Source organism: Podarcis cretensis, assembly GCF_951804945.1.
Source record: "Podarcis cretensis genome assembly, chromosome: 1".
Classification (NCBI taxonomy): Eukaryota; Metazoa; Chordata; class Lepidosauria; order Squamata; family Lacertidae; genus Podarcis; species Podarcis cretensis.
In genome coordinates this window covers 69302033-69318450 of record NC_137170.1, presented here as the reverse complement: position 1 = coordinate 69318450, position 16418 = coordinate 69302033, and the positions used below count along the sequence as shown (strand labels likewise).

General features: G+C 43.1%; 2 protein-coding genes across 3 annotated transcripts in view; one reads left to right on the top strand and one right to left on the bottom strand.

Moving 5' to 3' along the window:
• PARVA (parvin alpha) overlaps positions 1–16418 on the top strand; it is a 78620-nt gene that overhangs the window by 36865 nt on the left and 25337 nt on the right. For both annotated transcript variants that reach the window (XM_079966818.1, XM_079966819.1), the window contains exons 2-5: positions 11818–11907; positions 12001–12071; positions 13248–13350; positions 14162–14302. In XM_079966818.1, coding sequence (XP_079822944.1) covers positions 11818–11907; positions 12001–12071; positions 13248–13350; positions 14162–14302 — 405 coding nt within the window. The remainder of the gene's footprint in view (positions 1–11817; positions 11908–12000; positions 12072–13247; positions 13351–14161; positions 14303–16418) is intronic.
• LOC307211384 (tigger transposable element-derived protein 1-like) lies at positions 1042–1899 on the bottom strand. Its single transcript, XM_079967957.1, has 2 exons — positions 1835–1899; positions 1042–1666 (listed from the first exon to the last, which is right to left on the bottom strand). Exon 2 carries the CDS (start codon positions 1638–1640, stop codon positions 1071–1073), a length of 570 nt encoding a protein of 189 aa, XP_079824083.1. The 5' UTR covers positions 1641–1666; positions 1835–1899; the 3' UTR covers positions 1042–1070.

Below are 16418 nucleotides of genomic sequence, written 5' to 3'. Positions count from 1 at the left end.
GCTTCTTGCTCAAGAACCTGTCCATGGTCTGCTGCTTCATCCGCCTTTTCAGCACCTCCCTGAAAGGCGACATGAGCGTCGTATCGAAAGTGTTCGCAAGGTCATGTGCCACATGCTTGTTAGGGTGGTGCCGCTCTGCAAAAGCCTGCACATCCTTCCACTTCAGGAAAATGTCCCTCAGTTCTTTGGAGGATAGCCATTCCTCAGTTGCTTCCTCCTCTTCCAGTGAGGCCCACTCCTGCGCAGCCTCTGCCTGCAGTTCGACCAGCTCCTGGATGGTCAGCTCGTGGTCGTGCTCCTCCACCAGCTCACAGACGTCCTCCTCTGTGACCTCCAGGCCCATGGTCCTCCCCAAGGCAACAATGCCCTGCACCACTGTTGACTCTGGTGCATCAGAGTCACTTGGTGCCACACAGTCTGGCCACAGGCTGCGCCAAGCGCAATTCAAATTTCTCTGGCTGAGCCCGTTCCAGGCCGTGGTGATCATCTTCAAGCAGGTGACGATGTTGAAGTGGTCCTTCCAGAATTCCCGCAGGGTGATGGTGGTGCAATCAGTCACCTCAAAGCATCGCCTGAAAAGCTCCTTGGTGTAGAGTTTTTTGAAATTGCTGATGACCTGCTGATCCATCGGCTGGAGCAGTGGCGTGGTGTTAGGCGGCAGGAACATGATGTTGATGAAGCTGAACTCCTCCAACAATTCCACCTCAAGGCCTTTAGGATGAGCAGGGGCATTGTCCATCAGAAGCAAAGCCTTCATTGTCCAGCAGGTACTGTTTGACAGCAGGGCCAAAAGCAAGATTTACCCAGTCCACAAACAGCACACGTGTGACCCAGGCCTTACTGTTGGATCGCCACATGACACTCAGCTGCTCCTTGTCGATCTTGTGTCTCTTGAAGGCCCGTGGGTTCTCCGAGTGGTACACCAGCAGGGGCTTGATCTTCAGGTCGCCACTTGTGTTGGCACAGAAGAGCAGGGTCAGACGGTCCTTCATGGGCTTGTGGCCAGGCAACTTGGCGTCCTCCTGTGTGATGAAAGTCCTTTTGGGCATCCTCTTCCAAAACAGCCCGGTCTAGTCGCAGTTGAAGACCTGCTGTGGAACGTAGCCCTCCATCTTCACAACCTCCAGGAACTCCGCTGCAAACTCTTCAGCCGCAGGAACATCAGAACTGGCAGCCTCTCCATGCCTGACCACGCTGTGGATTCCAGATCTTGTCTTGAACCGGTCAAACCAACCTCTGCTTGCCTTGAAGACTTCTGGCTGGCATGAGGTTCCTGGCTGTTCCCGGACAAGGTCTGCGTGCAAGGCCTTGGCCTTCTCACAAATGACGGCCTCAGTCACTGTGTCCCCTGCACGCTGCTTCTCTTCTAACCAGATGAGCAGCAACTTCTCCACCTCCTCCAGAACAGCTGGGCGGTTCTTCACGATCCTGGTGACTCCCTTGGCTGCATCAGTCGCCAGGATCTTCTCCCTCATCTTCAGGATGGTCCCGATGGTTGATGGATTCCTCCCGTACTCCCTGGCGAGGTCCATTACACGCATTCCGCCATCGTGCTTCCGGATGATCTCCTTCATTTCCAGCGTCACCTTCTCCTTCTTCCTCTCGCCGGCCTCTGCAGCAGCAGTCTTCTTGGGTCCCATGGCAGCACAGCTCCTACCTTCGTAAACTCACACACACACACAAAAATTAGTACTGTGCTTCAAATCCAAAAAATTCAAAGGCACCCAGCCACCCACCACACAGAAATTCAAACCCAGAACCATGTCCTTGAATCCCAAACACCCCAACCCAAAATCCATAAACCCCCCCAAAAAGTTTTAAAAGTTTAACTTACCAAATGGATGCAAAAGAAGTTCTGGAAAAGCTTCAACAATCAATCACCGAAGTCTTCAAAAACCTCAACTGTTCCCCCAGCCACCCACCCACCACACAGAAATTGCAAACTCCTCCCCAACTGTTGCAAACCCCTCCCCAACTGCTCCCCCAGCCCCTCCCCAACTGCTGCAAACCCCTCCCCAACTGTTCCCTAAACCACCCAGCACACAGAAATTCAAACCCAATTTAAAAAAACAACAACAACATGGCCCAATGCTCACAAAAAATCATAAAAATGCAGAAAAAACCCCCACAAGCTCCCAGATTCCTGCAAAAACCTCCCCAACTGTTCCCCCAGCCACCCAGCACACAGAAATTCAAACTCAGAATATTTTTTAAAAAACAACATGGCCCAATGGTCACAAAAAATCATAAAAATGCAGAAAAAACCCCACAAGCTCCCAGATTCTTGCAAAAAAACAACAACCCCAACACCAAGTCCTTGAATCCCAAACACCCCAACCCAAAATCCAAAAACCACAAAAAAAGTTTTAAAAGTTTAACTTACCAAATGGATGCAAAAGAAGTTTTGGAAAAGCTTCAAAAATGAGCAAAGTCTGAAAAAAGGCTACCAAACCGTGTGCTAACAGTTGCTCCTCGAAGTCAAGTCGCAACTGCAGCTGTTCAAGCAAAGCACCCTTGGTTTTAATGGTTTTAAGACAAAGGAAGCAAAGTCGCAAGATGTTTTCGTCTTGCGAAGCAAGCCCATAGGGAAATTCGTCTTGCGAAGCAACTCGAAAACGGAAAACTCTTTCGTCTAGTGAGTTTTCCGTCTTGCGAGGCGTTCGTCTTGCGGGGCACCACTGTATTGGCAAGCTCAGAGAGTCTCTACTAGGGGTGGAAGGATCTGTCAGTGTGGGTTCTCAGAGTTGCTCATTTCCCCCCCCCCCAATCTTAAATTCAGTTCTCCAGATTTCATTTTTTTTAAAAAAAACCATTAAAATTCACCAGCATTTTTGTACAAATTTCTTTGTACTAAACACATTTTTGTATGCAATTTTTCTAGCTGCCATCCTTGATGTAATGTAGTCTTGTATGTTATTTTCACTAACGTATTAATTTTATGCACACATTTTTGTAAACTGGTGGGAGAACTTCACCGCAAAATTCAGACAACATTGCAAATTTTGAAAGAGGGCCATTGTTCTGTTCTCATGTTGTTTTGGAAAGAGCAAATTTGATAGATTCACCTTTAAATGCAAACTGAATTGAGTTTCTGCCCCGTTTCTGATCTCTGCTCCTTTACAAATGAATAGTGACTGGCCTGGTTCCAAATTGAGAAAAATGAATAAGGGAAATAAATCCCTTGGGATAGAGACCAGTAGAAGGGAGCCACCTGAGCCACCTGAGTGAGGGCCAGGTGATGCAGATAGTCCTGGGGTGGGGGTTTTGAGTATAAGCTGGCCATTTGAAGGAATCCAGTGGTTTAGAGGGAATGTCTGGCAATCGGTTTAACTGCACTTGAACACTTTAATAATTAATGGGCGTTCTGGAGAGATGCTGAATCTGACCGTTTCGATGCAGACTGGTTTCCCTTCATATATATATTAACCAGTGAGATTCATGTATTGGTAACCTCACAATTAGACGACTGTAATGAACTTTGTATGAGACCTCCCTTGGGATTGGCCTGGAATCTCCAGCTGGTGTGGAATGCTGCCCTGGGTTGCTGAGTGGAGCACCTTGGTGCATACAGATTTCATCCGTGTTGAGGCAACTTGCACGGGCCGCCAACCAGCTACTTGGCCATGCCCTACTCTGAACTACTTAACTCACCCATCCTTCATGATTGCCCCTTTTGAAATGAGGAGACAGGACCATGCCAAAGCAGTATGCACAACAGGACTTAAGGTAGCTCTTGGGTTCCTCTGAGCTGCGCAAGTATTCCATGACTTCACTTACACGGAAGATCTGAGAACTGTTGCCTGGCCCAAAGGCCAACAGAGCAACAAGGAGAGGAAGGAACATAAACCAGGGATGTGAATTCCCAGTTCACCATTCCATTCCTTTTCTTTGGCTCTTGAATTAGGAAGGCTCTTTTGAGGACCACCAGGAGATTAGGGTAGGATCTGTTGTTGTGGTCTCTTGGGCAGCTGAGTCTCTTCACTGCCATCCAGAGTTAATCAGAAAGAGGGGAAGGGGGATAAAAACATGATAAAACGTCTCGGGTGTGGTGGACGTTATTTCAACACACACCTGCTGCTTTTCAAGGCATCTTGGAACACAGCAAATATATGTTCAAATGTATGTTTGCATTGGCAGAGTAAAGAAGTGCAAGGGTGAATGAAGAGGTGGAGAGCAAGGGTGAGGGGAGAACAGGAGAGGAGGCGATGAAGAAATGGATAACTCTTGACATCTGTGGTGTGGGGTTCAGAGCTGTTGCAGAGTAGATGTTGATGAGGCAGTGAAGAGAGGGAGGGAGTGAAGGAAATGTTTTGCCACTGCCCACCACGGCCTTCTTAATATCTGCCTTACACCGATTCCCTGCTGCTGTAATGATGATGGGCTTTGTAAAATGTAATAGCCCAAGAATTCTGTAAGTCATTTGGATAAATGAGGTTGCCTGTTTGTCAAAACATTTAGCTTTCTAGATGAAATTTGCCGAGATGGGAATGGCAAATGTAGTTTGTTTTGCAGATGGTCTATGAGTCTCCTGTGGCATCATATTAAATTATATAGGCAGTCAGTCAGTTGTTCTACGATGCATTGAGCTTCGAGTTGCAATGTGCATTGAGTATTCTGTAGAGATACAGACTCAAAAGCATAATACAGCTACACAGGGCAGCAGCAGAAGGGAGTGCTTTAAAAGTAGGGGACTTTTTAGTTGTCCTCGTGTTTGAGAAAATGAGGGCTTGGATAGTGTACAATGGGATGTGGAGCTTTTTGCCCCAAAGGTAAGGGATGCTACAGCCCTTGCTATTTTCTTTTTCATGTTGATTGCTGTGGCTCTGAATGATTATCTGTGCTAAGCATTTAGGGTGTTTTCAGAATTGATGTTTGTGGTGTTAGCTTTGCTTTGCTATATTTTAATTTTTTTGGCAGGGTAATGTTTTTATGTTGCATTAGCTAGGCATCACAATGGGCTTTAGCACAGAGGTCAGTAGTTTTCTAAATATATAATCTTCTAATAGATGTTGTGCTAAAAAAGCTGGTTCTTTTGCACTGAAGTGTGTGTTGTTTATTTTAGTAAACACAGATTAGCAATATCTGAACTGCATAATAATACAAAACAAAAAATTAAAATCTGTATATTCAAAACCTACTTAGACATGCTTAGCCAAATTTGTTTTGTGTTTTATTGTAACAAAACTTTTTGGGAACCAAGTGTCTTTTAATTTCAGGTCTCCTTAATTCTGCTGGTTGCTAATAACCTCTCACAGTTGTATTGCTATGTGCTTTATATTTGACTGTGTTCTGAACAAGTTTGATCAGATTTCCCAACATGAGTATCAGAGAGACTACTTGATTGCATTCAAAAGCGTTTATTGTGAACAGCTGCATGAGTTATTCACACTTTAACACCAGAAACATGGGGGAATTATATTGGATAAGCTGGCATTTGTAAATTCATATTTATGGCATTCAGAACTGATTAACTTAACACTCAGCTGCCTGGTTGGAAAGGGTTTATTTGAAGTTTTCTGCAATCATGCTACTGTGGTACAAAGATATGGGTAGAAATTGAATCAGAATTATTTATTCATCACAGTACTGAAAAGTAATGTGCAGTGGATGAAGCACTTTTAAAGAATTACGGCTTTAATTTGGCATCCAATTATATGAAACTAGTTGGGACTGTACATATGTGTACAGGATTGCAATCTAGTTTATGTTCTATGTAGCTGAAAGCAATCCAGTGTCTCTCTCTTTCTCTAGCTGGTGGCAAGGCACCAATTCTTGTGTGTGTTTGCTCTTTTTAAACAAATAGAATTTTGAAGTTTTTTTTCATCCAACACCCCAGGTTGCCTTGACATGCCTTGACAGTCTTGAGCTACACCAATGTTGTGGACACTGTTGTCAAACTAATACCCAAGAATACCAGTACTGCAAAAGGGTAGCTAGGGCTTTAAAATAAATTTATTGTTGATGGGAAAGGGAATATGTGAATGAATGCATGCTGCATATAGCATGGAGAGCTCTTCCTGTTTGGTTGAGTTGCTCAAATCATGAATGTTCTGAGAACATTTTGACATACCCCAAACCCAGGCAGCCTCATTTACAGCCTCGTGTTTGCTAATGAGACAGACCATGCACATTCATTGTTGTGTTAGCTACCAGTTGCTTTGCGTCTGCTCCTGGCAACTACCTCAGGAAGTTAGGGATAAATACAGCATTTTTTTACATGACTATTTGTTTGCTCGTGCCTGCTTATCTGAAACCAGTGAAGCTGGTATGGCGGAAGTGTAGTCAGCTGCTGTATTGTGTTGTCTCTGATTCTCTTGCTCCAGCAGTATATGGCCCTGGATCAGCAACCAGAAGTGTGGGTGTGTGGAAGGAGGGGCCGTTGCTTTTCTGCAAAGTCTCAAACCCAGAATATTTCTGTACCAAAACCAACAACTCATTTTTTCCTTAATGTATAGAGTTAAGCCTGGGTTAAAGAAAGAGGAAAGTCCACATAGTTAGCTGAAGTATGATTTCACCTGCTGCCCTTTGCAAACCTATCTAGAAGAGCATCCAATTCATTTCACCAAGCTTTTATTTGGTATCTGTGAGGTGTGTTCTAAATGAAGTGTGGGTAGGACTGCGGTTTTACAGCCCAATCCAACTTTTTCAAGAAATAAGCTCCAGACTTCAATGGATTAGTCCATAAGATGTCACAGAACCTAGTCAGCAGAAAACTTACCGTATGTTTCCACCTCTTCCCCTTCTAGTTTGCACTGCGTACACTAGGTGGCCTCAGACAACCTCTAGCCTCAGCTACAGCTCATCCCACACCTTCAATATGTGGATAGTAATGCTGACCTACTTTGTAGGTCATTGGGATAATGCATCATCCCCTTCCAACTCTGCTTTAAATCAGTACAGTATAGAAGTGCTAAGTGGTGTTATCTGAAATGTCAGTACTGGTAGAATGGTAATTCAAGTCGCATTCATTGCTCAACTTCACATTACAAGCAAAAGTTATGTAGAAAATATCCGTTGCAATAACCTAATTGTGGGTGCTTTGGCATTAGGAACAAAGTTATCTGGAGTGAAGGAGCATCAGTGGTGGCAAAATTAAAACAATATACTTTTATAGTGCTAACAGTTTAGATCTGACAGGATTCCCTCAGGGATCACTGCCAAGAAGGCATTGCTCCTAGAGGATACTGAGCTATTCTCCCTGACTTGTGGCACCTATGAGACAGGAGTAGCCAATGTGGTACCCTTCATATGTTGTTGGGCTACAGTTCCCTTGCCCTTTGGCCCCACATTGACTGGGGTTGATGGGGATTGTACTCCAGCATCTGGATTACAGGTTGACTACCACTGCTTTAATAGGCCCTCATGGAACATAATTCTTTGGAATATGTAATGGAATCATAAGGTTAAATGTGTTCCCTCAAACTGATGGGTCTTGTTATTTCTTCAATGCGGTTATTGAAGAAAGCTGAAGGAATCTGTGGAATCCCTAGGATCCTGTTAAAAATAGATTCTTTTTTACTTTCTTCTTCTTCTTTTTTTTTTTTTTGCCAACCACAACCGTGGGCTAGGATGATCTTTTCCTAAAAGCTTAAACTGAAAGAATGCAGTTTAAGAAGCGAAACCGCACTGCTCTGCTTGTGAAGAAAGTGTTAGAAGTAGGTATGACTAAATATAGAGCAGAAACTGTTAGTTTTGAAAGCTCTTGGCATCACAAATCCTTTTTTCACATTTGGCATGCCCCTTGTAGTGCCTCACATTATCTGCAGGTGCTGAGTACCCTGCTGACTGAAGCTACCTCCTTATAGGTTCTCTCTCTCATTGAAGGTTTGATTTGGTGGAAACAACAGCACATTGGCATAGGTCATCACCACAGTGGGGTGGTGTTGTTGTAGGTTGGTGATGTTTCAGAGGCGCCCTGGTTCTCTCTTCCAGTCTCTCAGATCAGCACACCTTGTTGTGACCCCTTGTAAGATTCTCCTCTACCATCACTAAGTTTCAAAGGATATAGTGTTTATCCAGCTGGAAGAGGCGTTAATGCAAGGTTGCTGTTGCATCATTCCTGCGTAAAGACAAGAATATGCTTTTTAAAAAAATAAAATAAAAATAAATCCATCCTTCCTGCTGAATGGGAATTGGAATAGATGGTAGACACTGTGTCGTCAAAATGGTTCTGAAAAATACAATGAAGGCTGAAAAGCTCAGTTACTGTGTGTTGAGTAAGTATCATTTGTTTTGGGTGTTCTTTTCCTCTTTGATCAACAGCTTTGTAATATTTGCTGGTTCCATTTAACGGAAAGCTGGAAAAGATAATGGATTAGACAAAAAATACTGTTGCACTGCACAACATTGGGCAGATGAGAAAAGTCCAAGGCACTAGGCCTTTAATTTCTATTATACACAAGCCAATTAGACTGTGTTGTTTGACTTCCTTCCATTTTTTGTTATGTTTTATTTAAAAGAGAAGTGAAACAGCCACAGAAAATAGGCCCTTTCTGGAAAATGTGTACTAATGCATCACCATCAGATTGATGTATGTTGTTTGCACAGTCACCTTTACAAGTGATTGGCTGGGAGTCAGCAGTTAATGGATTAGGGACAGTGTTGTGCTACAGATGGTTTCCTGAAAATGATTTTCGATTGTAAACATGCATGTGCCCATTTCGGGGGGCTTCCCTCATTAATTATGTCTTTTGAGAACGAATTGCTTAAGAATGTGCAGTTTATGTTCTGGAAACATTTTTCAAATTGATCACCTCATAAAAAGCCATCTGCATAGTTGCAAATTTATGTTTATGTGTTTTCTGATAATTAATTTTCAATCACACTGCTCTATCATTTCATCGCTGCCCTCAAAACAGTGGGTTGAATCCAGACCTGCCCTCCTTCTTTGCATGCAAAGGGCTTTGGAGAGGCTTTCACTAGAGGCAGGGATGCTGGTTTGCCTTCTGCTTGCCCTCCTCCCACCCCATCCCGTGCGGATTTTCACAGGAGGCTGCAGAGGTATGGGGAAATTGGCAAAAATGGCCACCGTGGTTTCCTCCAGTGGGAATGTCCCATGAGTAAAATCTTGCTCACAAGAAGCTGGATCCAACCCAGAGGCTTTTACCTCATTTGCATGCAACACTGTGTACAAAATGTACAAAACTGTGCATCTAGCTGAAGCAATTCATCTGTAGTAAATTAAATGAAACTCAGTATACACATATGTATACACTACAGCTAAAGGTGCAAAATCTCCTTTTTCTTGACTTTGATCTACCTTTTATTTTTTTACATTTCTCAAACTTTAGCACAAAGGTTCATTACAGAGTCTTTATTTGATCCTCCTGAAAAGAAACAGAATATATTTCGCTTGCATTTTGTTCCCGAACGTGTCTCTGCTGCATTAAATCTATGCTAGTGCTTGGTGTATGTGTTTTTCTTTTCATGTTTTTATATATTTAAGGAACTGGATTTGGCCAGCGGACTGGATCCTTCCTTTCCTCACTCCAGCTATGTCAAATTTTAAAGGGACCAGCTGTCTGCTGATTGGTGCTGAGCATTTGCTTTTTAAGGGGGTGGCTCTTAGAGCCAATTGCTTGCAAATGAACTTCAAAGGGGCGACTATCAGTACTCATCAGCTTATTGATGCCTAGGCATTTTTTTAAAAAACTAACTCACTGCTGGGGAGTCCCTGATGGGGAGCATCTTAGTGCACCCAGTGTCATTGGTCTCCCTCTGTGTACTAATCAACTGACGGGCTCTGAGAGGGAGCCCCATTTACCACAGAATAATGGAGAGCACACTAAAGTGGGAATTTTGTGGGCATTATACAGTACCAGGTTTTCTGTCATTATCAAATTTTGGGTTATCTCACTTTGTTTAACATAAATGATTATATGGGTAAAATTCAAGTAAATGGTCACCTTGTAACTAGAGTGTCTTGTGGCTTTGATAACAATAAATAGCATTTTTTTTTTAAAAAAAAAAATGATAATATGATGTTAATGAGACAGCCACCAGCAATAGCCTCATGTACAGCATTTCTAATGACTCGCATGAGAGTGTTGGCATCTCTAGCACTACAGCAGCAGTGCATTGGTTTGGGCAGCGTAAATACTCAATGATACAATCTTAAAATCTTACCTTAACTTTTTCATTTATTTAAATGATTACAGTTTCAATCAGTTCAATTCAGCAGCCCAATAAAACCTGTATAATACATTTAAGCAGATGGAATTAATAAATCTTTTAGAGCTCTTCTAAAGGCCTGCAGCAATGGACTCTGACTTACCTCAAGCAGCCACATGTTCCACAAACGTGGGCAATGTTATCTTTCCCAGTTAATTCTTCTCCTAGCACCTGTCCTCGCTAAGGCGGCGTACTGTATACTAGTGACCACAGAAGAAGCTGAAATCCACAGAACTGCATTGATACGGAACTGTCATAAGGAGATAGCAAGTACATTGCAGCCAATGCATCAACAATACAAACCATGTTTACGCAATTAAGGGAAAATATCTGGCGTCTTCCCACAGCAGGGAAGATTAGTTACTGCCAGAGGGAGGTTGGTGTGAAACTTTCACAGCTGCTCCCCTCCTTTCTCCTCTGTGATGATGGGAAATGAAGTAAGAGAAGCTCTTTACAAGTACAAAGTTGGAAAATCACTGACCTAAGGAAATAGAAATAGTTATCAAAGTACATGAGGAAGTCTTAATACAATGAAGCGTGGAGCACTAGTCTGCATATGCTAAGGGAATAACGCTAATTTAAACCTTGTGGGCAGCAGTATTTGTGCTCATCAGCTTCTACTAACTTTGAGGGGGCTCTTACATATGCATTATTAAAGGACAGAATGTGGCTCATTTGGTCAAATTTCACAGTTTAGATTTATGAACTTGTATTCCTGGATCTTCTGATTAAGATGTCTGTTCGGCTAAAAATAGATGCTTTAGGGTGTGGGTGTGTGAGTGTGAGCACGCACGCCCACACACACACAAATATTTCCATTCTTTGGATTAGCTTCATCAAATATAACATATTAGAGACTTTTTTGTGTGATTCTGGTATTTTTATTGCCAAATGCATTGGTATTTTATGCTACCCATTTTGAATTAACTTTTTTTTTTTTGTACATTGCTGAGACAACCCAGTTGTGGGGCAATTAACAAACGCTAATTAAAAAATAAATGTGAAAAGTTCCAGTGAGCTAGCTGAGCTGAAATTTTAGATGCCAGCATGACGCAAAACAAAAGAATTTCCACAATGTAACTTTTTGTTTTTAATAGGACCGGTGTCTGACATCAGTGTAACAAAATGCTTCATGGTTTTGCAACTTGGCAATGTGACCAGAGTGCCTTTGTGATAAATTACGCAGTTAGATTTGTGGTAGACGGAAAGGATGTGTAATATTTTTTTGCACGTTGACTACAGTCTTGTTTGAATTTGTAGAATTTAGGATGAAAAAATAAGAGCCAAACCAGAACATCTTCATTTTAGCAGGCTTGAACAAATCATGAAACTGAGAAAGAACGGGGAAGATCTGGGTTTATGTGTGCCCCTGCATGTGCATGCCAGTTTTCTCAAAATCTTTGAAAGCATACAGGTCCAAGTGCTTGGCTCCCCACAAAGTTGCTTATTGTCAGTTACACATGAGAGCTGCAATTTGGATTGGCTAAATATTTTTCACTGTTGGATCCATTACTTTTCTGCTAAATACATGTGGATATTAGGCTTTGAGTTCACGTTCTTACTGCTGCTGGAAAGCTTTAAGATGTAAATGCTAAGAAAAAAGCAAGACAAGTTTCGCTGAACTGTTTTATTTCTTCTCCTCCTCAGTGTCTGAACTACAAGAAGAAGGAATAAATGCCATTAACCTACCACTCAGCCCAATCCCTTTTGAACTAGATCCTGAAGATACTATGCTAGGTAAGTTAAAATACATTTTTGCTTAGCCTAACTAATGGATGAAAACAAAATGTAATGGATATCTCCTATTTCCCCATTTCCACCCCCCTAAAGAGGAAAATGAAGTCCGAACCATGATTGATCCAAATTCAAGAAGTGACCCAAAACTACAGGAGCTAATGAAGGTAAATATGTAAGCACTTTCAAACTCTTCTAAAAATACAAAGCAAAGAAAATATATGTATTTATTTGTTGCATTTATATTCCACCCTTTTCTCCAAGGAGCTCAAGGTGTTGTACATGGTTTCCCCCCTCCTTGTTTAATCCACAAAACATCCCTGTGAGGTAGGTTAAGTTGAGAAGCGATGGCTGGCCCTAGGTCCTCCATAAAGCTTTATGGCCAAGTGGGCATTTGAACTCTGGTATCCCAGCTCCTAGTCTCACACTCAAACCACTACGCCATGTTGGCCAACCACTGTGAGAGCAAGGAAAACCACATAAGGATATAGAATTGCACTTTTAAGTTGCGGTTCATGCTACTCCATCAGTTTTCCGCTTTACTGGCTGTGTAAGGACCAGAACATCAACCTTGAAAAGCTTGTTCCCTGTTTCCTGGAGCGATCAGCCTGAGGATCCTTGGCTTCTTTAAGAGAAAATGGTTTGAGATCACATCTTCAGTGTTGAACAATCCCTACTCTCCTTTTCACCTGCCTTTGATCCCAATTGGCCTGGGTAATTATCTCAAATATTGCCAGTTTGACTCTTATCAGGGTCTCCTGATAAATAAAAAATAAAATAAACAAATAAAAAATAAACATAGTCTAACATGAAAAAAACGCAAATAATAATTTTAACAACAATGGTACATCTCAAATTTACAATAGAAGCCAAAAGCCCTGCCAATGACAAAAAGAGCAAGCAAATTTGCATTTTTCAGAGTTTAATGTTGTTCCAAAAGCTTGGAAGATTAAGTTTCCTCAGATGCTAGAGACTGAGGGGTGTGTGTGTGTAGGTGTATTTCAGTCCCACTGCCTCTTCCGTGTTTGCATTCCAACATTATTATTATTATTTTGCTATAACTCTGCCTGCTTATGCATTAACACCTGCCGTATTCTAAGGCCTCAGGGTAGCCGGTGGTTATTTAATGTGAAATAAAAAGATTCCTGCCCATGAGGACAAAATCCCAGCACAGTTGAAATCAGAAGGAATTGTTCTGTCTAATTTTGTACAATTAACATTTAATCAGACCTACTATTCGGAAGCACCCTCTGTCATTTCTGAGACCACGCTGCACAAAGTAGAAAGTTGGTTTGTGATGTACACACATATGAACTATATCTGAATCTTTGTCTCTTGCGCAGGTGCTAATTGACTGGATTAACGATGTTTTGGTAGGAGAACGAATTATTGTAAAAGACCTGGCTGAAGACCTGTACGATGGACAAGTACTGCAGAAACTCTTCGGTGAGAAATAATTTTATGCATATCACTGGAGACATTTTTCAGGTGCTTGTTTGTAGTTAGGAGTAACATAGGCACTGGTTTCCATTCCTTTACACATCATATTGCTTCAGGCATCAGTAACTTATGTAGTCATTAAGATGGAATGGGACAAAGTTGGGTGATCTCTGGAGCAGTGGTGGCCCCGCGCAGCATGTACACCTCCCAGTACGTTTCCAAGCACAGTTCAGAGTGTTGGTGCTGACCTTTAAAGCCCTAAATGGACTCGGTCCAGTATATCTGAAGGAGTGTCTCCACCCCCATCATTCAGCCCAGACACTGAGGTCCAGCACCGAGGGCCTTCTGGCGGTTCCCTCACTGCGAGAAGCCAAGTTAGAGGGAACCAGGCAGAGGGCCTTCTTGGTAGTGGCACCCACCCTGTGGAACACCCTCCCACCAGATGTCAAAGAGAACAACAACTACCAGACTTTTAGAAGACATCTGAAGGCAGCCCCTGTATCAGGAAGTTTTTAATGTTTAATGTTTTAGTATATTCTGATATATGCTGTGAGCTACCCAGAGTGGCTGGGGAAGCCAGATGGGCGGGGTATTAATAAATGGAAATAAATGGAAAATCGGTTGGAATTCTTAGGAGAACAGAGGTGCAACAGAAGACAAAGTGTGATAGGCTTGAGAAGTTGCCAAATTTTTAGACTTCAAACCAGTCATCTACAGAAAATCCTTTGTTATATGTGGGACGGAATGTCTTTGCGTTGCACTTGGTACATGGAGTTGAGGTGTAGACTTACAGCTTTTTCTTCCATTATCACTTCAGAGAAGCTAGAGAGTGAGAAACTCAACGTTGCTGAAGTCACACAGTCTGAAATAGCTCAGAAACAAAAGCTGCAGACAGTCCTTGAAAAGATCAATGAAACCCTTAAACTTCCTCCAAGGAGCATCAAGTGGAACGTTGACTGTGAGTTACACATTTTACAGTGGAATTCTTGGTTACTGGTGGTATTAAAAGTTATGTTTTTCTACTGCGTTTTGTAAAACGTATTGAATTAGACAGAAGCTGGAAGGCAGATTCAGCAGTGTGCAAGTTTATATCTAGAATTTTGGTGTAAGGTGTGCAGAAGTATAGATAAATATATATATATGTCCTCATTAGTAATGTACTTACCTCTGTTGACAGTTGTACACAAAACATTATGCTTGATTCCACACATACCCCAGAGTTCCTATTGCGTGCACAGTATGGGCCTTGTACATACATGGCAGGGAATGAGTTCTTTTTTTTTATTCTTGTTACCAGCTCCTTATGGAACTTGCATTTTTTTATTCATTTTTTTTATTTCCAAGGGTTTATAACCCACTTTTCCATATAAAGAGACTCAAAGCAGTTGGCAGCATAGTTTCTAGAGTTATTTAATATTCAGGCATTGTACAATTTAATCATTTTATTTATTATTTTGGCATTGTGATATATCCAAGACTGACACCTGCTGTGGTGGGATAATGAGCTGCTTGTGCGTTAAAGCTTGATCCCTCAGAGCTCACTCAGTGTAGTGAAGCCCTGCCTTGAGCGGAGCCCTTTGGGGTGGCTCCGTCAGTCGCTGGTAGAATCTGACAGTGGGCGTTTGCGGAAACGTTTCCAACATAAAAGCTGTTTCACGGACATGCGCCTCCTGGATTCTCTGCGTGACAGTTTCCGGCGAGGGGTGGAGGTCCTTAAAGGGTGACCTGATACCTCCTCACTGTTCTCACTGGAAGTATCCCAGAGCCTCCCCTCCGACTCCCTTTCCTTTGGAGCTCCCGCACTCCCCCTACTGGTTCCCTCTTCTGCTGAAGTGTCTCTCCTATTCTCCTGGAGCCTTCCCACCACCTGTCCTTCCGATGGCAGTTCCCTGACATCCACCTCCCCCCCAGGGCCCCCTTCACCCCCTCCCGCCTCTTCTCTTACTGGCGGCGAGGACGGAAATCCCTGGAAGGAACTCCCCTCATCCTCCGAGGATTCAAACACTTCTAACCACGGCCTTCCGTCTCTTTCCCCATCTTCCTCTCCTTCGTCGGAATCTGTTTCCACCTCCACCCCTGACTCTGGGAACCCTTCAAACTCCCCTTCCTCATCTGTAGTCCCGAAGTGTTCCCTCCTAAATCTTGCCACTGGTTGTGGTTTTCTTGGGAAACGCCGATGAAACGTTTCTATTAAAATCTCGTCTTTGACTTCCTCTGCCGGTACCCATGTGTTTTCTGACTCTTCCTCCCCCTCCCATTCTACCAAGTATTCCACCTGATTTCCCTTCCACCTGGAATCAATGATCCCTGCCACATCCATGTTGCGTTCTCTCTCTTCTATGACTGGTGTCCGGGTGACCTCCCTCTCATGTTTCCCCCACTCACGTCCCTCTCTGTACGGTGACAGTAATGACCTGTGAAATACTGGGTGCAATTTCATGTGACTGGGCAATCGGAGTTTGAATGCTACTGGGTTGACCTGCTGTATGACCTCAAAGGGTCCCAACCGTTTGGGTCTCAATTTCTTACACCCTCCCTTGAACGGCAGTCCTTGGGTGGATAGCCACACCCGGTTACCCACCCTTATGGTTTCGCCTTCCCTCCTATTTCTGTCTGCTTGCTTCTTATATTCTTCTTTGGCTTTCTCTAAGTTGAGTTGGAGCTGACGGTGGATCGCTTCCATCTCTTCAACAAAATTTTCCGCTGCAGGTACACTCCACCTCCCCCCTCCTTCTCCTGGAAATGCCCGAGGATGACACCCATAATTGGCTAGAAAGGGACTCATCCCTGTGGACACGTTCTCCGCGTTGTTGTAGGCAAATTCTGCCAGAGGTAACCTGTCTACCCAATCAGTTTCTCTGTCCTTCACATAACACCTCAGATATTGTTGCAAAACCCCGTTTGCCCTTTCTGCTTACCCATTTGTTTCTGGGTGCCTGGCGGTGGAAAAACTTACCTCCACATGCAACATGCTCATTAGTTTCCTCCAGAACCTGGAAGTAAATTGTTTTCCTCTGTCGCTCAAAACCCTCAAGGGGGCGCCATGCAACCTAAAAATGTGCTTCACAAACAAC

Bases quoted from the DNA above. Each gene is read 5' to 3' on its own strand.
- LOC307211384 (XM_079967957.1), bottom strand. From the start codon at position 1,640: ATGGGACCCAAGAAGACTGCTGCTGCAGAGGCCGGCGAGAGGAAGAAG.